The sequence below is a fragment of the Astyanax mexicanus genome, chromosome 23, assembly GCF_023375975.1.
Source record: "Astyanax mexicanus isolate ESR-SI-001 chromosome 23, AstMex3_surface, whole genome shotgun sequence".
NCBI lineage: Eukaryota > Metazoa > Chordata > Actinopteri > Characiformes > Acestrorhamphidae > Astyanax > Astyanax mexicanus.
Genome location: NC_064430.1, coordinates 15002022 through 15025195, shown reverse-complemented (window position 1 = coordinate 15025195; position 23174 = coordinate 15002022). Strand labels below are relative to the sequence as shown.

Sequence of the window (23174 nt, the reverse complement as noted above, 5' to 3'; positions counted from 1 at the left end):
TTTTTGAATAGAGCTGAATAACGTTTTAAAAAGCCAATTCTGTGGGGATATAAAAATGTAATAATATAAGCAGAGGTTACACTAGCTGTTGCATTTAAATAATGGAGGTAGAATTACAGTATATTGTGAAAAGAAATGTGATTGAAAGTTGTTTGTTTTGCCATTGAAACCTATGGGGATGGGTGGGGATACACAGTCTTGACAAGTTTAGCACAGCTGTTAACTGAAAGCTAAACATTCCAGGTGACTCTACCTCATAAAACTGAGTGGGAAAATCCAGGCAAAACCGTCATCTAACCCAGAGTTGTCTACTTTACTCTTGGATCCTCATTTCCGTAAAGTTTTCCTTTTAAAATGACCAATTGAAGATGTGGAAACACAAGTCAACCTGCTGGTTGATTTGTCCAGTTAGAGTAATTGGTAACACTTTACATTAAGTGTTGACTCACTAACACGAATTAGTTACTTATTAGTTAATGCATTAGTTACCATGAATAAGACATGAGGTAATGCATTAATAATGCTTAGATAATGTTGATTAAACACAGAAAACGTAATTAATTAATGTTACTTTCACATTACCAGTGATTCATTTGTTAAGAGGAACAATAAATTATATACTTTTTTATCATATACTTTACTAATGCATTAGTTAATCTTATTGTCATTTGCATATGTACAGCAGTCATATATATGGTAATTGTTAAATAATTCTTATGTAAATATTAGTCTGGATGGTGCTTATGCTTCATTTCATCATATATAAATATATATATATATATGTGTGTGTGAGTGTTTGCTGAAATTGTCTTTGGAATTTAACTTACTTAATGTAGAAAATTTTGCAATACAAAAACCTTATTTTCCACAGATCATAACGCATCCATTCATTCTTTATATGTGTCAAAACTATCGTAGCACTGAATGGCATCACACGGTGGCAGATTCTCAGCACACAAACACAAAAATAGCCTTGGCATAAATCATGGTGTCAGAAAATGTGAAAAATGCATGTTGTGTTGTTTGGTGATTAAATATCTCTTTTATTTGGGCCAAGCGTCTGCAGTGTCGGTTTGCTGTGAAACGCTGATGTCTCGAGGCCGCTGGTGGAAGTTTTCAGTCACTGTCAACTCGACTGCATTGATGATAAAAGTCTTCATCGCTATGGTGATGTAGAACACAGTTGCATCTGTCACTGCATTGTCTCTTCCTCTTGCACGGCACGTGACCTAATTGCATCTCTTGCTGGGTCAGTTAAAAAGCGAGTGCTGTATTGACAGCGTGTGTCATCACTTGCAGATAAAAACATTGCTTCTCTATTGCTGTCATTTTTCACTTTTTGATATAATGTGAATCTGGAAGGTTTTTTCTTTTTCTTTATCAACGACTCCTAGATCTGATCTGACAATAGCCTCAACTGCTGTTGTGATGATCTGAAAGCCATGGCTTTGCACAGTTGGTCAACCCTAGTAGCAATAAAAGGGACATTAACTGCTTAATAACGTGCAAGAGACATGTGTTGCATCTCCGGGCTTTGACCTCCCCAGTCACAATCTGAAGGATTAAAATATGCAAGAAATGCATGATGAAATCATGTCAACCTAAAACAGAATCTCAATGGAATTGAGTTACAGTGTGCTGTGAAATCCATGCTACACACCAAGCACAGTATGTAAGAAACCTCATACTTTTTACTCTAATTTCCCACTTAGCAGTTGTGCTTAAGGAGGAAGTCTCTACATTTTCTACATGTTGGCAGTTGAAAATCTGCCAATTTGATCATTTTGGATCAGAACCTGAAACAATATACAGAAGGATTAGCAAGCAGACTTTGTCTGAGGGTGGAATCTGTACCTACGCTCTGCGACAAATCAGCAGATGAGTTTTGTGCTTCTAACACATTTAATTATGAACTAGCTTGTTCTTGTTTTGCCGTTTAGTACAAGCTAACACTATATATAACATGTGGTAAACACTCAATATAAACATTGCCTAGCCAACAACAGCTTATTTGTATAAAAGTGCCACAACATTTAAAATGTTTAAATGTTTTCAGGGGACAGTTGACAATGTAGCAGACAGGAAGTGATGTAAGAACTGTATTTTTCTTCTGGCCCTGCTAACAATGCTGCACAGGGAATATATATGATATCTTATTTGTTTTATATCTTTTTTTTTAAACAAATAAACTAAACCCCACCTACTAGATCAGCTGAAGATCTGCCATTTTGGTAATTTTGGGTCAGAACCTCAAACAGTATATTGTAGGATTTGCCAGCAGACTTTGTCTGAGGGAGGAATCTGTACCTACTGTCCGTGGCAAGTCAGCACATGAGTTTTGTGCTTCTGACACATTTAATTATGAACTAGCTTGTTTGTGTTTTGCCATTTAGTACAAATTGAAAACCTCTGGAATATAAGCAAGAGGAAGATGCATGATCACAAGCCATCAAACCAAGCTGAATCGCTTGAATCTTTGCTCCAGGAGTAACATAAAGTTATCCAAAAGCAGTGTGCAAGACTGGTGGAGGAGAACAAGCAATTTTTGACAGCTGCACTGCATATTAAAAGTAGCATAAACATGTTCTACACATATAATTCTAAGAGAAAGCAAACCCAGCCAAATTTCATGTACACACAGTGTGACTGCTCATGTTGCCTGTCCGTTCATGTTGGTTGCTATGAGAACGGCTGCAGAGATTCACCACCTTTACCCTCAGCCTCACCCTCAGCCTACCTCAATTCACCTCAGCTCTGCTCGCACACATCCTGCTCTGAACAGCACATGTTTATTTGTTTATCGGCTTTTGCTATTGCTTTTATTCTTGTGTTCATTCCATTCCTGTTTCACCCTTTGATGTTTTTGGGGGTGTGAAGATCTGGGAGCCATTGCTTTGCTACAAGGTGGTCAACCCATTAACTGCTTAACGATATGCATGTGATGTGTGTTGCCTCCACCTGGCATTTTTCAGCAGGATAACGCTCGCCCACACACAGCATGAGCTTTCCAGGAAGAGCTCCATCTACCCTTTATGTAGCTTGCCATCAGCTGCCAGAGCCCAGAGAGAGCACAATTGGCTTTACTCTCTCTAGGCTCTGGCAGCTGATGACAAGCTACATGAACGGGATTCGAACCAGCGATCTCCCGATCATAGTGGCATTTACAGAACCATAGAACCATCAGGTTCTTAAAGGGTTGTCCCAATTTTTAGTTAGAGAGGTTCTATCACTTCCCCCAGTAACCCAGTTCCAAGGGTAGGGGTATGCAAATGAGAAGTGGGACTGGACCTTCATCCTTCTTTCTTACTGTCAGTTTCTCTCTCTGCATTTCTTTATGTATTGTACCCTGTAGTGTAGCTCAGGTCACTTGGTATGCAGTTTCTTTTTTCTTGCCTTTATAAGCTGCTCTATTTTCTTATTGGTCCGCTCTGCCACAGCTGTCACTCTGAAGCACACCCGCAGCTCTGTGCCTGTGCTAAACCTCACTGACAGGTCTGACTGTGGCGCTTTTTGTTTGGTGTGAAGCAATGTTGCAGAGATGGTGAGCACTGTCCACCCTGTTGGTTGCTGAAACCTGTCATACAGTTCTGGAAAAAAATCAGTTTCTAAATCAATTTCTCTGATTTTGCTATTTATAGGTATATGTTTGAGTAAAATTAACATTGTTGTTTTATTCTATAAACTACAGAAAACAATTCTCCCAAGTTCCAAATAAAAATATTGTCATTTAGAGTATTTATTTGCAGAAAATGAGAAATGGCTGAAATAACAAAAAAGATGGAGAGCTTTCAGACCTCAAATAATGCAAAGAAAACAAGTTTATATTCATAAAGTTGTAAGAGTTAAGAAATCAATATTTGGTGGAATAACCCTGGTTTTTAATCACAGTTTTCATGCATCTTGGCGTGTTCTCCTCCACCAGTCTTACACACTGATTTTGGATACAGAATGATGTCCTCTCCGCTGGTGCTGAAACCTGTGCTGAGCTTATACTGAGATCTAAGCTTATATACTGAGCGCCGCCAACTCTATTAGTGCCATAACCTCTGCTATGCTTATACTAAGCAATGAGCTTATATACAGAGCGCTGTCCACTCCACTGGTTCTAAAACCTGTGCTGATCTCACTCAGTGAGTGCTGAGCTTATATACATGGAGTGCTGTCCACTGTCCTGGTGCTGTAACCTGTGCTAAGCTGTGAGCTGAGCTTATATACTGAGTGCTGTCAACTCTATTGGTGCCATAGCCTGTGCTGAGCTTATATACAGGAAGCGCTGTCCAATATGCTGGTGCTGAAACCTGTGCTGAGTTTATAGTGGGAGCTGAGCATATATGGGGAGCGCTGTCCACTGTGCTGGTCCTGAAACCTGTGTCAAGCTTATGTACAGGGAGTTCTCTCCACTCTGCTGTCCATTTAACTGATGCTGAAACCTGTGCCGAGCTTATAGTGAGAGCTGAGCTTACATAGAGGAAGCGCTGTTTATTTCACTGATGCTGAAACCTGTGTCAAGCTTATGTACAGGGAGTTCTCTCCACTCTGCTGGTGCTGAAACCTGTGCTCAGCTTATAGTGAGCCCTAAGCTCATATACAGAGAGCTTTACATAACCTGTGCTGAGCTCATAGTAAGAGCTGAGCTTATATGCAGAGCGCCGTTCACTCTGCTGGTGCTGAAACCTGTGCCGAGCTTATATAGAGGAAGTGCTGTCCATTCCACTGATGCTGAAACCTGTGCCGAGCTTACAGTGAGAGCTGAGCTTACATAGAGGAAGCGCTGTTCATTTCACTAATGCTGAAACCTGTGTCAAGCTTATGTACAGGGAGTTCTCTCCACTCTGCTGGTGCTGAAACCTGTGCTCAGCTTATAGTGAGCCCTAAGCTCATATACAGAGAGCTTTACATAACCTGTGCTGAGCTCATAGTAAGAGCTGAGCTTATATGCAGAGCGCCGTCCACTCTGCTGGTGCTGAAACCTGTGCCGAGCTTATATAGAGGAAGTGCTGTCCATTCCACTGATGCTGAAACCTGTGCCGAGCTTATAGTGAGAGCTGAGCTTAAATACAGGGGTGCTGTCCACTCTGTTGGTGCTGACACCTATGCCGATCTACAGGGAGTTCTCTCCACTGTGCTTTTGCTGTAAGTTGTGGTGAGCCTGAGGATCGAACCAACAACCTTATCATTGATAGCCTGGTAGGCTTTTAACCATGGGGGCACTGGAGGCACACAATGAGCTAAGCTAATTACTTGCATAAATAACTCTATCAACACCATACGAATATACATATAGTACCAGATTACTGTATTGTAAATTAATAATAAAAAGAGTAATAAAAACACCAGAATATGTTTAATATTTTAGATTCTTCAAAGTAGCACCTCTTACTTTGAAAAATCCAGACCAGATGTTCATCTGTCAGCTTTATAAGGTAATGTCACCTGGAATGGCTTTCAGTTAATTTCTTGGAATTTCTTACCCTCTTAATGTGTTTGAGAGCATCAGTTGTGTTGTGAAGAGCTGGAGCCCTATTTAAATAATGCTCTAATCCATATGATCAGAAATGACTTTAAGAATTGAAGGTCAGTTAAAAGTATCCTCAAGTGCAGTTCCAAAGATAATAAAAAAAAAACGTGATGACGAAACTGGCTCTCATCAGGATCGCCCCAGGAAAGGAAGACCAAACGTTACCTCTGTTGTACAGGATAAGTTCATCAGAGTTACCAGCCTTAGAAACCATAAATTAACAACAGATTTACCCCAGATAAGAGACACCTAAATGCTTCAGAGTATTTGTTTTTTTTTTTTTTTAAACACTTTTAAGTTACTACATGATGACTTCAGTATTCATTTACAATATAGAGAAAAAAATGCCAAGAAAAAGTCTCGCGAGCTAAGTAAGATTCTAGGGCGCCAAAGGTAAGCGCACTCAACTAGCGCTTCTACCACAAGCGCGGCCGCAAGCCGAGGCGCGCGCGCGGACTCACGGGTTTCTCCTGTCTCCTCCGACAGCGATTGGGCGCGAGCGCGGTGACGTCATTGCCACTCCCGCCGCTGGAAAGCCGCGGGTCGCGCAGATGCGCTTCACATCTGGAGCACTCGGCAGGTCCGCGCGCTGCAGGCTCGCTCGCTCGCTCGCTCACGCCGGAATGGCCACCACCACCGCGCTGAGGCTCCTGAGGCTCGAGCGCGCCTCTCGCATCACGTGGACCCCGAGGAGCGGCGGAGGAGAGCGCGCGGAACAGTGAAGGACTGAAAACGCTGGGATTCTGTTTCCCTCTATTTTGTTTATTCATTTACTGCGCTCTTTTCTTTCCGTCTGTCTCTCTCTCTCGCCGCGCGCGCTCGCAAAACACAAAACCATGCAACTAATGAATGTAACCAACGGCAGCGGAGCGGACAGTCTCGCGCCCTGGAACTTTACCGGTGAGTTACGACGTCTGTGTCTGTGCGTAACCACGGAGAGAAAAAGAGTGAGAGGGAGAGTGATAGAAAGCAAAAACGAAACAGAGAAAGAGTGAAATAGAGAAAGAGAGAAAGAGAAATAAAAAGAATGAAAGGGAGAGTGAGAGAGAAATAAAGAAAGAGAGAAATAGAAAGAGTGAATTGGAGACTGTTAGAGAGCAAAAAAGAAAAAGAGAAAGAGAGAGAGAAAGAGTGACAGGCAGAGAGATAGAGAGGGAAAAACAAAGAGAGAGGGGGGAAAATAGAAAGAGAGTGAAAAAAAGAGAAAAATAAAGAAAAGGGGAGCGAAAAATAGAGAGAGAGAGAGAAAAAAAAGAGAAAGAGAGGGAGAAACAGAAAAAGATAAAGAGACAGAGGTATGGTTAGTATATATAGAAAAGCCCACCTGTCTTAGATTGTATCTGAACTGGCTTTAATATGCGATTCTGCAGCAGAGATTCTATATCCAATCAATGCTTAAAAAAATGCTTAATAAAGGTTTTTAAAGCTTCATAAAGCGTAATAACCTCTCTGCTCCTGCTCTGCTCTTATCTGATAGAACTGAGCGTCTCCTTTAAAATCCAAGAAAGCAGACCCTTCTAACCCAGATCCCACCAGCTGCTGTTATTGATGAGCAATTCTGAGTAGAGAAGTTCCACTTCTGCTATTAACTGAACATGAACACAAACTGTCCCTTCAGCTTTGTGTTCAGATATAGTGAGTAAATTCAAAGGAAGAGGTTTTCACTATCAGTTAATAGTGCTCATATTACACGTATATTAATCTGAGAATATATGGCATCATTGGGGGGGTGAGGGGTTTAAAGTAGGGTGTGTGGTGAAAAAGAGAGAGAGAGCAGTGGAGATGGAGGTGTTGTTTAGTTGTATGAGATACCTTTATATGTGTACAATATATACTGTATATATTTAATATATCATAATGGAATCAGACTATAAACAGCTGGGGAAAACAGTTACTTTGTGAGTAAGACAGATTTTGTTGAGAAAATCAATTTAATTGTTATGTGTGTGTGTGTGTGTGTGTGTGTGTGTGTATGTATGTATGTATGTATGTATGTATGTGTGTGTGTGTGTGTGTGTGTGTGTGTGTGTGTGTGTGTGTGTATGTATGTATGTATGTATGTATGTATGTATGTGTTTGTGTGTGTGTGTGTGTGTCTGTGTGTGTGTCTGTGTGTGTGTCTGTGTGTGTGTGTGTGTGTGTGTGTGTGTGTGTGTGTGTGTGTGTGTGTGTGTGTGCTACATGCTGCATTCTTGAGTATTTCCCAATGCTGATCAACCAATCAGATCTTTCTCCCTGTTTTAAACTAAGCCTAGAAAACTGGCATGTTGGCTCAAATGCATGAAGGCTTGAGTTGTACAATGTTAAAATCATAACATTCGATTTCTTGTGGTTTGTCCAGCAATTAAAAACTGTATTAAACATTAATATCTCAGAATAACAACATTGTTATCTATTTAAATTCCCCAATGTACAAACTATGTAAATGTAAATGCACCCTCAAAGGTACAACTTGTTCTTTGGGTTTCAGCTGTTTGCATGGTGCCAATTTTTGCATTATTTCCTTAGAAACTTAGTGGTTCTCAAACTATGTGATCATGGGGTAGCACTACTCCACAGCTTTCACAGAGTTTATAATAGTTACTAATTAATATACTAAAATAATTACATAAATTAAATCCTGATTAAACTCACAAACTAACTAACTAATGAATCATTGCAAACACCTGCAGGGCAGTGGTACTCTTTTTTTTTTTTCTTTGCTCTCACTTCTGATATCACAATTATCACATTTTTATGCCTTTAAAATAAAAAAAACATATACAGAACAAGGAACTATTAGCACAGAGGATGCCTTAAACTATTGTGCAATAAAAATGAAGTAAACCCGATATGAAAGGAATAAAATATATGTTTTTTGGGTAGTAGTTTAGTTTAGTCTGGTTTGTGTTTCAGTGAAACCTGGTCTTTCTTTCATTCTTCATGTGAATTGTCCATTTTGACCATAGTTTTGCAAATTTTAGCAACTGCAGCCTAATATCATAGTCCAGGATTAAGAACACCACTGCCTTAGACCCTGTATTTAAGCTTCATTATGCTTTAATAAATGCATAAGTTACATTATATACATCAGTTTCACTGGCCCCAAAATGGCCCTGAGGGACTGGCCCTGAGGGACCCCACAAAAAATAAATAAATCAATAAAAAATATAGACGAACCTAATAGTCATAAAATAATGAATAATAGTATTTTTTGATGGGAGAGTTTGGTTCCGTCTGGTTTCTGAAAGTGATGGGTTTCAAATCTCGACAGATATTGACAAGCGGTGAAAAGTGTTTACCTTCTTCTTTTTTCTTTTTTTTTTTTTTACAAAAAAATGCAAAAATAATTAGATATAAATAATGACCTTTTCTCATTACTCATCTTTTATCTCATCTCATCTGTTATGCCTTTGTTGATTATAGAGGATATTTTTATATTTATATTTTATAAAAATGCATGAAATTAGAACAGAAAAATATGATTTATTCCCCGTGTTAGTCCAGCTTCATTTTTCTGACTTACTAAAATCAGGACTTCAGTACGTTCTCCAGCTGGCTCTTACTGTTCATGTCAATTTTAATCTCAAATATGAGCTCTTTTCACACTGACCTCACTCCCACACACCCACCCAGTCCCTCTCTCCTCCTGCTGCTCAGCAGTGTGTGTGTGTGTGTGTGTGTGTGTGTGTGTGTGTGTGTTTCTCAGTATCTCTCACAGAAGTATATCATTTATCAGAGGGGAACTGTGGGATGGAATTAGTGCAGGATAAGGACGGCAACATACTGTATCTCTTTTTCATGTTTCAATACTGATATCGATATTAATACTGCATTTTGAATATTTGCCAATGCAAATATGATCAACCAATCAGATCCTTTTCCCTCCTTTCCCCTGTTATTTTACAAACAGTTCACAGGGAAAATACTGTAAAACACAGTTGGAAGAAAAAGTACTGTATGTGAACCCTGTAGAACTACTTGGATTTTTGCATAAATTGGTCATTAAATGTGTTCTGATCTTCATCTAAGTCACAACAATAGACAAACACAGTCTGCTTAAACTAATACTAAGATACCACCAATATATATATATATATTTTTGCATGGTTTTATTGAACACAACATGGTAACATTCACAGTGCAGGGTGTTATTAAGTATTATTTTTAAGTCTTAGCAGACTGTGTTTGTCTTTTGTTGTGACTTGATGAATCAGACTGTATCAGTATCAGACTGATACTATTACTGAGTATTGAATCTGCACACCCCTTGCTGGGATTCAGTGCTGCAGCCCAACTAAGCAAATCTCAGTTTTACTCACTCAATCTCACCCTGCATCTCTTTTCTCATCTCATCCCTCTCTCTCTCTGTTTTACTCCCTCAATCTCACCCTGCATCTCTTTTCTCATCTCATCCCTCTCTCTCTCTGTTTTACTCACTCAATCTCACCCTGCATCTCTTTTCTCATCTCATCCCTCTCTCGTTCTCTCTCTCTCAGTTTTACTCACTCAATCTCACCCTGCATCTCTTTTCTCATCTCATCCCTCTCTCGCTCTCTCTCTCTCTCAGTTTTACTCACTTGATCTCACCCTGCATCTCTTTTCTCATCTCATCCCTCTCTCTCTCTCAGTTTTACTCACTTGATCTCACCCTGCATCTCTTTTCTCATCTCATCCCTCTCTCTCTCTCAGTTTTACTCACTTAATCTCACCCTGCATCTCTTTTTCTCATCTTCCCTCTCTCTCTCATCTCCTCTCTCTCTCTCAGTTTTACTCATTTAATCTCACCCTGAATCTCTTTTTCTCATCTCCTCGCTCTCTCTCTCTCTCATTCTCTCTCTCTCTCTCTCTCTCTCTCGTTCTTTCTCTCTCTCTCTCGTTCTTTCTCTCTCTCTCTCTGTCTATCTCTCTCTCTCTCTCTCTCTCTCTCTTTCTCTCGCAGTTCAGGAGAATGAGGCTTTATAGTGGGATGATTGCTGTGAGTAAGTGTGTGTGTGTGTGTGTGTGTGTGTGTGCAGCAGTGGGGTGTGTTCTCATTACCATGCAAAGCTTTAGTGTCTCCCCCTCCTCTGTTTAAACCCTCACACACCACACTAGAAGACTGCATCTTGCTCGAGGAACACACACACACACACACACCAGAGCATTTACTGTCAGGCCTAATCTTCAGACTCTTCAGAGAGAGTGATATGAAGGGGGACGGCAGTGTCCAGCAGATGGAGATTTAGCTCCAGCAGAACTGAACTGAACTGAACTGACCTGAACTCAACTCAACTCAACTCAACTTCTCCTTTTATCTCATCTTCTCTCTTTGTAACTTCTAACATGTCAGCCATGAACATGTACAGTGTATTAACCTGCCATATATACACAACACCTATACTGTACAGTACAGCCGCTGATCAGTTAACAACATTACAGTGCTGTAGAATTAATTAACCTGCTGCTATACAAACACAAGTGGTTTACAAGACAGAGAAAACTGCAGAAAACTGCAGAAACATAAGCAAAAACAACCGAAAAATACAACAAAAGAAGAAAGAAAGAACTGACAAAACCAGAACATATATAACAGGAGAGAAAACCAGGTAGACGGACAGGAATGGCAAGAGAAAAAACAGACAGAAAGTGAAAAGAATGACAAAAAAGATAGAAAACAAAGAAAATGAGAGAGATAAAACAAGATACTAAGAGAGAATAAATGAAAGCAATAAGGAAAAGAATGAATGAAAAGGAGAAACAGAAGAGAAAAAGAAAACTGGAATAAGATTGAGAAAGAGTGAGAGTGAGAGAAGGTATGTGAGAGGGAGAGAAAGAGAGAGGGTGAGAGAGAGAGAGAGAGTGAGGGAGAGAGAGAGAGCAAGAAGGAGACAAAGCAAAGACAAGAAGAGAAAACAGAGAGATGGTAGGGGGAAAAAGAGTGAGAGAAAAGAGTGTAAGAAAGAGAGTGTAAGTGTGAGAGACAAAAGAGAGATAATAAGGTGGAAGCAGACAAAACAGGGAGAAAGCAAGAAAACTAAGAGAGAGACAAAAGGAGAAACAGAGAGAAAGACGATAAGTTAAAACGATAAAGATGTGTCACACTGATGTTTTAAATCCGCCGCTTTGCTTTCTTCTGCTGTGCAACATCTCACAGCCCTCACTTCACTTCTCACATCTGTGTTAACTGGAGAAATTCAGCAGATTAATTACTCTCTGCTTCTTACTTTGTGTAATGCACTCTTTCATTATTCCCCCTCCTGATTATCTGTCCTTCTCTCTCTCTCTCTCTCTGTTTCTCTCTCTCTCTCTCTCTCTCTCTCCCTCCCTCCCGCTCTTTCTCTCTCTCTCTCTCTCTCTCTCTCTCTCTCTCTCTCTCTCTCTCTCTCTCTCTCTCTCTCTGTGTCTAATTGTTAACCCAGTTTTACAGAAGAAAGTGTGTCGGCCTGCTGCCGCTTCACCCTGCCAGCATGAGCCTCAGAGACGGACACACACACACACACACGCACACACACACACGCACAATTAGGTACATGCACATGCATGTGCACACGTACACACACGGTAAAAACAGTGTGCTGCAGGGCACAATCGGCACGCTTTGAGACGCTTTTTTTCCAGAGAACTTTAATTGCGTTGAATGAAATTCCCGCAAAAGCCGAGAAGGCAGGAGTGTTTAGGAGCTTAAAGAGGAGTGCTGAGCCCTCCTCCCTTACTCCTTTATCCTTTAGCTCCGTCCCTACCCATCTCACAGCTCATTACAGACACTGATTGAGAAGCTTTCATGGCCTGCAATCTTCTGACCATCTTCTTACCATCTTCTCACTATCTTCTGATTATCTAGCTGTAAAAAGAAGACAAAATCAGGGAATTGTGATGTTACACTTTTCCGCAGCTTTAAAGATGATGATTTTGATGATATGAGGTAACTCTTATTTGATGCACAGATGCTTATATAACATGACGGGTTATTAAAACCTTATATTTACATGCTTTGACCAAGAACCTATTCTTAAAATTGCTTATAACGACTTATTCCAATAAAATCCACTTTTTTTGTTATTTGTGAAATACTATAAGTCTCTCTGAGTTCTGTTCTTCAGCCTGCCTTGTCTGTAGTAGCTAAAAAAAAGCTTCAGAAATATGAGTTGATCAGAGAGATATTAGGTTTTACATCAACCAATAAGTTCATGGCCTCGCCCACCTCGGATCAGGACCGCCCACAGACACAGAGCTGAACTCGGGCTACAGCATTAGGAGCTATAGCAAAAGTGGAGCTTACAGCTTCTGTTTACAGAGCTATTTACAGTTAGCTGTCTTGTGTAAGTAACTCTAGGTTTAAATCGGATCTCTGGTTGATTATGCGTTTTAAAGAGACCTTAAATATACACTAGGGAAGCACGGTTTGACTAGACAGCACAACTCGACAGAATACCGGTCAAAGCAGGCGCCGTTCGCATCGGATTTTATGATATAGAGCAGACTCTGGGGTTTTGATGTGGTGAAACTGCCCAAACACCAAATCACTAAGTCTGAAGTAAGAGTTTAGTAGCATTAGCTTAGCTGAAACAAACGTTATCAATGGCCTGGGGAGGTGGGGGGTGGGGAACCCATATTCTAAGCACTTTTTTCATATGGCATTCACAACTTTTTCACAAATTTTAAAATGAATTTAAAAACGATGGAATGAGACCTTTAAAACCTGATATGCAATAATGTCTCATATGGCAAATATGTAAATGATTACAGGTGTGGTCTAATTAGACATTAGATTTTGCCACAAGAGGGTGTAATCACAAAAGTGCTTCACTCATTGTCCTATGAAAATGCTTCCCAGGCTCTCAGAGCTACTTTTTGGGTAGTGTACCTCTTGATGAAAGATTGTTTAGACATGCTAGACATGCTTCTACGATACATTTAAAGACATTTGACCCAGTTATCAGACTTTGATAGGAGGCACATCATTGGACCGAGGAAAACAGGATGGTAATTTTTATGACATGCCTTCCATCTAGCCCATCCTACAGCCTGGTACTATCATGTTTGTTGTAGTGGTGTTTTAAATGAGAAAATTGGATGCTATGGATTGGAAGCATACTATGTTACTGTTTAACAAAGGAATCCAGGTTCTATATGGGGTCTGATGATGGTCAGGTTTGGTAATGGAGAATTTATAGTGAGCTCTTCAATTTTGTCTTTGCTTTGTAGCGACACACTACCTCAACTGTGGAGCCATTACATATGACAGTAGTGATATACTGTGTACAATTTGAGGGATACTAACACAGAATTATGATGTTTTTCCTGGACTTTACCAAATTAAAAACCTCTGGAATATAATCAAGAGGAAGATGGATGATCACAAGCCATCAAACCAAGCTGAACTGCTTGAATTTTTGCACCAGGAGTAAAGGCATAAAGTTATCCAAAAGCATTGTGTAAGACTGGTGGAGGAGAACATGCCAAGATCCATGAAATCTGTGTTTAAAAACCAGGGTTATTCCACCAAATATTGATTTCTGAATCTTAAAACTGTATGAATGTGAACTTGTTTTCTTTGCATTATTTGAGGTCAGAAAGCTCTGCATCTTTTTCGTTATTTTCTGCAACTAAATGCTCTAAATGACTATTTTTATTTGGAATTTGGGAGAAATGTTGTCCGTAGTTTATAGAATAACACAATAATAATGTTCACTCTCATGGCCTTTCTGGTTGTCAGGTTTTTAACAAGGTTGTCAAAGCACCATTCAAGCTGTATATGGTTTGAGCTGTTCCTGATTGGCTTTTCTGTTTTCTTATTTCTATATTAATTTTGTTCCCCTATGAAATGTAATGTAGTAGCCTTCTTTAGATGAATTACCTCAAATAAGTAATAAAGAGATGACTCACTAGAGACAGAGAGCAGAGAACTGCAGGCGTAGCTTCATATCTAATGTGGGAACATATGGGATAGACTTGGGCAAACTGGAGTGTAAACTGGAATTACGCACTGAAGATTGTTCTGGCAGTAAGTAGTTCCAGGGATCACAGCCAAAAGCACATGATCTAACAGTTTGGCTCCAGGCCTGTCCAGAGCTTATTACTGATCATTACAGTGTTAAAGGGTTAGTTCTTGATCTCATGAGGCATGTGAAAAGTCCAGAACACACTGAGTAAATGAGAGAGGGAGGTATCTGTTTGGAGTGTGAATTGGCATATTAATAACTGTCCTTCAGCTGCTAGAGGGCTTTCTTAGCTTTACCTAAATCAATAAATATGAAGCTGATTGATATTTGAAATAATGCTGCTTTTCAGATCTGTTGTGTATCAAATAGCAGATTCAGTGAGCTGTCACTGTAAAAAAGATGATTTGAGACAGAGAGAGAGAGTATGGAGAAGTGGGTAAGGAAAGAGAGTGAGAGAGGTAGAGAAAGAGCAAGAGGGAGAGAGTGAGTAAGATATGAGTAAGAGAGATATAAACGGTAAAAAAGAGTGTGTGAATGAGTACGAGAGTGAGAGAGATGAACAGAGATATAGTAAAAGAGAGTGAGATAGAGAGAGTATGTGAGAGAGAGAGAGAGAGGGAGAGAGAGAGAGTTTGAGAAAGAGTGAATAAGAGTGAGAGAGGGAGTAAGTGAGAGAGAAAGAGACAGGCAGAGATAGAGAGAGAATGAGCAAGAGATTAAGAGAGAGAGAGAGAGTGAGAGAGAGCAAGAGAGAGGCAGAGAGAGTGAGAGAAAGACTGAGAGTGTGGAAGAAAGTGAGCGAGTGTGTGCTCGTGTAAGAAAAAGGGAGGAATTGAGAGTGAGTGAGTGAGTGTGTGATTGTGAGAGAGAGCGTGAGCGAATGTGTATTTGTGAGAGAGAGAGACAGTGAAAGAGGGATTGTGAGAGTGAGAAAGTGAGTGAGTGCGTGATTGTGTGAGAGAGAGAGAGAGTGAGAGAGAGTAAGGGGAAAGTGGGTAAGGAAAGAGGGAGAGAGAGGTAGAGAAAGAGCAAGAGGGAGAGAGTGAGTAAGATAATGAGTAAGAGAGATATAAACGGTAAGAAAGAGTGTGTGAATGAGTACGAGAGTGAGAGAGATGAACAGAGATATAGTAAAAGAGAGTGAGACAGAGAGAGTGTGTGAGAGAGATTGGGAGAGAGTTTGAGAAAGAGTGAATAAGAGTGAGAGAGGGAGTAAGTGAGAGAAAGAGACAGGAAGAGATAGAGAGAGAGTGAGCAAGATATTGAGAGAGAGCAAGAGAGAGGCAGAGAGAGTGTGTGTGTGTGGGAGAGAGTGAGTAAGAAAGCGAGAGATTGACAAAGAGTGAGTGTGTGTGTGTGTGAGAGAGAGGGAGAGAACATAAGAGAGGCAGTGAGAGTGAGAGAAAGACTGAGAGTGTGGAAGAAAGTGAGCGAGTGTGTGCTTGTGTAAGAGAGAGAGAAGGAGAGATTGTGAGAGTGTGAAAGACAGAGTGAGCGAGTGTGTGATTGTGAGAGAGAGCATGAGCGAGTGTGTATTTGTGAGAGAGAGACAGTGAGAGATAGATTGTAAAAGTGAGAGAGAGTGAGCGAGTGTGTGATTGTGAGAGAGAACGTGAGCGAGTATGTATTTGTGTGAAAAAGAGACAATGAGAGAGAGATTGTAAGAGTGAGAGAGAGTGAGCTAGTGTGTGATTGTGTGAGAGAGGGTGAGCGAGTGTGTGATTGTGAGAGAGAGAGATTGTAAGAGTGAGAGAGAGTGAGCGAGTGTGTGATTGTGAGAGAGAGCGTGAGCGAGTGTGTATTTGTGTGAGAGAGATTGTAAGAGTGAGAGAGAGTGAGCGAGTGTGTGATTGTGAGAGAGAGCGTGAGCGAGTGTGTATTTGTGTGAGAGAGACAGTGAGAGAGAGATTGTGAGAGTGTGAAAGAGAGAGTGAGCGAGTGTGTGATTGGGAGAGAGAGCGTGAGCGAGTGTGTATTTTTTGTGAGAGAGAGACAGTGAGAGAGAGATTGTGAGAGTGTGAAAGAGAGAGTGAAAGAGAGTGAACAAGTGTATGTGAGAGAGAGGGAGAGATTGTGAGAGTGTGAGAGAGTGAGCAGGTGTGTGTTTGTGAGAGAGAGAGACAGTGAGAGAGATTGTGAGAGTGTGAAAGAGTGAGCGAGTGTGTGTTTGTGAGAGAGAGGGGAAGAGATTGTGAGAGTGTGAAAGAGAGAGTGAAAAAGGGTGAACAAGTGTGTGTGAGAGAGAGGGAGAGATTGTGAATGTGTGAAAGAAAGAGTGAGTCAGTGTGTGTGTGAGAAAGAGAGAGAGATTGTGAGAGTGTTAAAGAGAGAGTGAGAGAGAGCATGAGAGGGAGATATTGTGAGAATGTGAAAGAGAAAGAGAGAGTGAACAAGTGTATGTTTGTGTGTGAGAGAGAGAGAGAGAGAGAGAGAGAAACTTTATACAGTTACTATCAAAGCCATGTTTTTTAAAGATTTGATTATTAGTATTACCGTATTTTTCGGACTATAAGGCGCACTTAAAAACTTTTAATTTTCACAAAAATTGACAGTGTGTCTTATAATACGGTGCGCCTTTTGTATGGATTTTACTCGTCAGGTTGTAAGGAGCAGTAAACACACACTCCGTGCAGCGTTATAGAGAGTTTCAGTGCTATACAGAGTCCAGAGCCGTGCAGCTCCGAGGCTGGAGCAGCAAATAGCATTAGCTAGCTTATTCACTGTTCAGAGATCAGTATTATCTAAATTTTACCCATCAGGTGTAAGGAGCAGTAAACACACACTCCGTGCAGAGCAGCAATAGCATTAGCTAGATGCTAACCGCTTAGCTAGCTAGCTTTTTCACTGTTCAGAGATCAGTATTTTCTAAATTTAGCACTTTTAATACTGCTGGAGCAGTATTATTAGAGTTAGATGCTAATCGCTAAGCGTTCACCGTTCAGAGGTGAGTTATCGGCCTGTAAGTCTGTGCTGCTTTGCCTGGCTAGCATTAGCTAGATGCTAAGCGCTAACTCTCTCAGAGGTGAGTTTTATCAGCCTGTAATCTGCTTGTTTACAGTGTTAAAACAAGCTACGGGGGACGAATCGCTAGCTAATATCTCACTGTCTTACCAGAACACGCAGGATTACTCAGTGTAACGCTGTCGTTTAAGTTTGGGTTAACTTTACTAGTTTAGGTGACTAGCTAGCGTGCTAGCGGATAGCTATGCTAACGCTGGTGCAGCAAGCCTTAGTGGACATCTGGAAATCTAAGCTTACTGTAAATAAACTGAAGCACGTTACTCACCCAAATAAACAGTTTTCAGGAGAGGAATCTGTGTAGATTAATATCCAGCACTCGTTTGACTTTGAAAGAGCTAGATTTATATATACTGAGACGCTCCACCGGCAAGCGACCACCCCCGGTGGGGGAAGGGAAACATGGCGCCACCCCTGTTCACTTTGATATAGGCACCCTTTCTAGTCTCACTTAACGCGCCTTATAATGCGATGCGCCCTATGTATGGAAAAATAGCAGAAAATAGGCGTTCTTTGATAGTGCGTCTTATAATACGGTGCGCCTTATAGTCCGAAAAATACGGTACTCTGTTGTTTATTCAGTTGAGTTGTTTTCAGTGATTCATCTAGCTGAGTAAATAAATAAACAAACTATATTTAATCATAGGTAGTGTTCCTACATACATGAACTTTTTATTAACCACACAACACATTCAATTTGGTTAATCTAACGTATAGTCATGATCACCTACTAAATTAATACAAAATAACGTCTGTAAATTAGACTCTCTGAACAGTAGAAAAAGCTATTATTTGCATTTATCTGACTAAACTTATATTTTCTGTACCAACTCATAAAATGATCGGGGTGAGTTTGGGGAGAGATCAATTTGGCACCATAAGTAGAAGGCTCTCTGAAGCTGTTATCACCCTGAAGTGACTGAATCAGACATTGTCTCTAGTGTAGCTTGCGAGAAACAGTGGCAGGGCCTGAGCGTAATGATGAGAAATACTGGTGTCAGATGTTTTGTTTGATTCCCAGTTTAATTTTAATATGACTCCCCCCCCCCCCTCTCATCGTGAGAATTAAACAGATTTACCTGATGCCTGAAAGACAGTGAACAGCTGACGTGCATGGATACTACTAGACATAATTGTTCCATTCTAGATATATGATGCACAGAGTTAGCATAGGTTAGCATTATTCCTACCCTCATAACAAGTCATTGTCTGGGGACCTTGGTAAATTATTAGTTTGCTTGCCTTGTTGCAACTGGCCTGACAATAGTTATATATCTTGTACTATTTGTACTTGGCCTTGGCCAGTGTTCTTGTCGGGAGTTAAACTGGACCGTAGTAGCTTTGGCTCATCTCAGTGGCAGACAGCGCAAACAGAGTTCAGCTCCGATGTTGTAATTAGTCTGGAAACGTAAATAAATGTGTTACTTTTACTGTTGAAACATCGGTACACTTACTGGACAGACTGGGTGCTCAGAGGAAAAGTCCACTTTGCTTCTGGTAAACTCAATGAGGGAAGTCTGAGACGTTTGGACTGGGAGAATAGGGGCGGCTAACAAATGAGTGAGCAAGTGTGGCTACTGGCAGAATGTGTGGCAACTGGCAGAGTGAGAGAGTAAGGAAGAGTATGAGAGAGTGAGAAAAAGAGTATATGTGAGAGGGAGTGAAAGAGAGAGAGGCTGAGGCAGAGCGAGAGAGAGCAAGAGGGACAGTGAAAGTGATAGGGTGAGGCAGTTAGATAAAGTGAAATAGAGAGAGTGAAAAAGAGTGAGAGACAAAGTGTGAGAGAGAGAGGGTGAGAGGGACTGATAGATAAAAAAGAGGAAGAGAGAGAGACTGAAATAAAGTCAGAGAGAAAGTGAGAGTAAAAGTGAGATAGAGGGTGAGACAGTGAGAGAAAGTGAAATTGAGAGTGAGCAAGATAGAGAGAGTACAAGTGAAAGGGTGAGACCGTGCAAGAGATTGAAATACAGAGAGAGTGGGAGAGGGAGTGAGACAGGGAGAGTAAGAGAGAAAAAGAGAGAGGAAGAGAGACAGTGAGGGAGAGAGAGTTAAAGTGAGAAGGTAGGAGAGTAAGAGAGAATGAAACAGAAAGAGGGGAGAGGGAGGGAGTGAAAGAGAGAGAAAGAAAGAGAGAGTGGGAAAGAGAGGAAGAGAAAGTAAGTAAGTGCATTAAAGAGAGAGAGAGAGATAGTGTGTGAGAGAAAGTGAGATAAAGGGAGTGAGTGTGAGAGAGAGACAGGGAGTGAGAGAGATAGAAAGAGAGAGCATTCATCTTTACTTATATTAACTAACTTTCTTCCATGCCAAAAAGTCCAGTAGGAACAGTAGGTTTTGTCTTCAGTTCTTTTCTTTTGTTGCTTGTTGTTATTTTTCACTTGTGAAGCTAAAAAAGAAAAGTTTGGTGTGATAGATGATGTAAAATTCTATAGCCATGGGATAAACGGCATGTGTTTAAGGCTTTTACCCTTGTTTTGTCAGTGTGTGTGTGTGTGTGTGTGTGTGTGTGTTTAAAGCACAGAGCAATGTGACGGCTGGTAACGGCTGGTTTGTGCTGGCTCCTCCGTTTGGAGAGAGCGGTAATTAAAACTTTACTTGAAACGTGCGGCTCTATAGTGTCAGGCTGTGGTAATAAGGGGAGATATTACAGTATAGTTAAAGCTGTGTTTGTCGACAGAGAGAGAGTGAGACAGCGCAAGAGAGAGAGATAGAGAGAGATAGAGGGAGAGAGAGAGAGAGAGCAAGCGCACAAGGGAGCCAGTAATGAGGACAGAGAATCAAAGGAGGAGTCGGTAAACTAGTGGGGATATGATGGTTCTTATCAACCTACACGCACACACACACATATCTATATAGCGTACTCTGTGGACGTTTTTGTGTGTGTGTGTGTGTGTGTGTGTGTGTGTGTTGCGGCCGGCTTGTTAACGGTGTACGGTTCGAGCCGGCCACAGAAGAACGCTGACTCTGACTCTGGAGATGGCGGCGAGAGAAGCTTTGTTCAGAAAAGGATTCAAACAAAACCAACATGGCGGCTTCTCTGCTGCGAGCTTATCATATGGCGGAGGCGCACTCTGCGCAACGCTGTTTCTTCAGCTGCTAATTAATTCTGCCTGGTTGCCTGTATGCAGTATGAATGCACTTGCAGTGGAATGTGCGCTCGCTGGCAGATGTTGGAGATGCCAGCTGGTAACTGGAGGGTATGAGGCGGGTCCCAGCAGGCCTGTTATAGAGAAGGAGGAAGAAATGCTGAAGGTGTTGATGGTATACTGTCCTTGCGTAGCAGGGTGACATGATTTAACACTTCTTAATCGTTATTGCGATATAAACTGTGAACAGATGAGTTAACAAACAAATCAGTTTGGTCAAATGAATGTGAGGCAGTTTTTACCCATGTTATATCATATCACATATCTCCAAAACAGTACCTTTTTAACTTTCAATGGATGTGATGTCACAACGCAGCTTTACAGAAATGTGGTGGCAGGACAGAGACTCAGACAAAACACTGGACATACAACACAGAACTCAAGGAAAAACTCCCTCAGAGCTTGAAAAGGAAGAATCCTTGGGAAGAACCATGGCTCACATGTACTATCAAGGCTAAGACATAGGGGGGTCCCATACTTCTTTGGTCAGACAATTTACAAAAACAAAGGTTAAAAAGTCATTAAACCAAGCAGTTTTACATTGCACACTTTCTAATTAGAGTTCAAGTGGACTTCTTGTAATCGCTAGTCAAGAATGAGCAACTAGTCTGAGGCAGGTGGCAAAAACTGGGTTTTGAGGAGTTGACTTCCAAACTTGACTTCCAAAGACTTCCATCAGTCTGGCCGGACAGATAACAAGTCAATAACTCTGAGAAAAGCAGAAAGATGAAATTAGTTTTGACTGGATTAATAGAAAACAGATAATATGTAACATTTTACTGTGGCTAATGACTCTGACTGATCTGGATCTGGATATAACAGCCTAACTAAAGTGAAAGGAGCCAGCAGGTAACATAGACACGAAGCCACCCAAAAAGACTGGCATCCACCCACTCAATCATCCACAAACCTAACATTTTGTGAGCTGTGGGTTGTAGTGGACAACAGCACCTACATCTCAGCTCTCAATCTTGCCCTGCCTCTAAACCCATACATCACCCATACATGCCTCTCCCAAACTACCCCTCCCACCCATTTTTTTTTAGCTTTTTTTTTTTCTTTCAAATTTGAGCAAAATCAGGCGGGTTAGTGCCAATTGTAAAAGTACTAGTACTTTTGCCCAAACCTTATAAATAAATGTAAATGACTGACTTCTGTTCTGATTGGCAGAATATTTTATTTTCTGTCACATCTGAGCACGAAAGCTGAGCAGCTCTGCTGTGTGAGGGAGCTGATGGATCTCAGTGGGATGGGTATGGACAGTGCAGATAGTGAGGAAGAAAATATACATACGGCTACAACCGGGGTAAAGCTGCTTTGAAGCCGTTTTTTTTGTTTGTTTTTTTGACACTGCCTTTTTTTTTTTTAGAAGCGTACCGTACAGCTGAAATTGAATTGAATCCATGAATGTGTGTGTATGTATGTGTGTATGTATGTGTGTTCAGTGGGGGGAATGATTTATGGAGAGTTATGGTATGGTATGAGCATATATCTCCCCTGCAGCTACTATAATCCTAACTCATAGATCACTAAATGCATTTTTTGATCCCAAATATGCTTAGTTTGTTTTTTGTGCATTGAGCTTTGCATTCATGTGTGATTGGCAGTTTTTGTATGTAAGTGTTTCACACCAGCTTGTGTGTTTGGTGTTGGAAACCAGCTGCCGTTCGCTGCGTCCCGACACTCCTTGAAAAGAAAGCGGCGTCGGAAATCGCTGACAGCTTATATAACAGGCTGAGCCTGGCAGCACCGCGAGACTCTCTGGAAGCTTCCCATCTCTCCGTGGGGAAGAGGAGATACTCCATCACAGCACAGACATCAAGAAAACCTCGCTTTGCCAGCGCACAGCGGCCGCGTGCCACACGATTCCCAACAATAGTCTCCGAGTGGTTGTTCTGAGGATTACGGGCACTGTTAGACATTGTCTAGGTGTACACCTGAATACAGTCTCTGCAGAAAACACCTTCAGTTCCACAAAGACGTCTGCTGACAGGGAAATGCTACCTTCGGAATTCAATAGAGGAACAAAGGAAGCCTCTTCTTCCAGTCAGATACTGTTTTGAAGACTGTCAGCAGAATATCTTGCCTATACAACTGTCCAGAGTGCTTCTCTCAAGATAGAATAAAGATAAAATAGAACTGAACAGAATAGAGTTCCTACATTGTAAAGGAGTAATAAAGTCATCCAGACTATAAAGGAACACATAAGGAGTCATGCAGTAACTTAAAAGTGTTAAACAAACCAAAATACAGTATTTTCTGCATTATAAAGCCCACTTAAAAGCCTTTAATTTTTCCAAAAATCGTTAGTGCGTCTTATAAACCACCAGTCAGGTTGTAAGGAGTTTCAGTTTAGTTCTCCAGCACCGGGACTGGAGCAGTATTAGCATTAGTCACTAACCATAAGCATAAACACTAGCTCTACACTATCAGACACTATCAAACACTATCAGACTGTAGTCTGCGCATTTACCGTGTTAAATCAAGCTACGTGGGACAAAATGCTAGCTAATATCGCCCTGGCTACTTAGTGTTCCACTCAGTGTTCCTCAGTGTAGCGCTATTGGGCGGCATTTACTAGCTCTAGCTGCT

General features: G+C 41.0%; 1 protein-coding gene across 1 annotated transcript in view; it reads left to right on the top strand.

Moving 5' to 3' along the window:
• The first annotated feature begins 6097 nt into the window (after positions 1-6097).
• Positions 6098-23174, top strand: part of chrm4a (cholinergic receptor, muscarinic 4a) — a 48659-nt gene continuing 31582 nt past the window's right edge. The window contains exon 1 of the mRNA XM_007244922.4: positions 6098-6418. Coding sequence (XP_007244984.2) covers positions 6355-6418 — 64 coding nt within the window. The 5' untranslated portion in view covers positions 6098-6354. The remainder of the gene's footprint in view (positions 6419-23174) is intronic.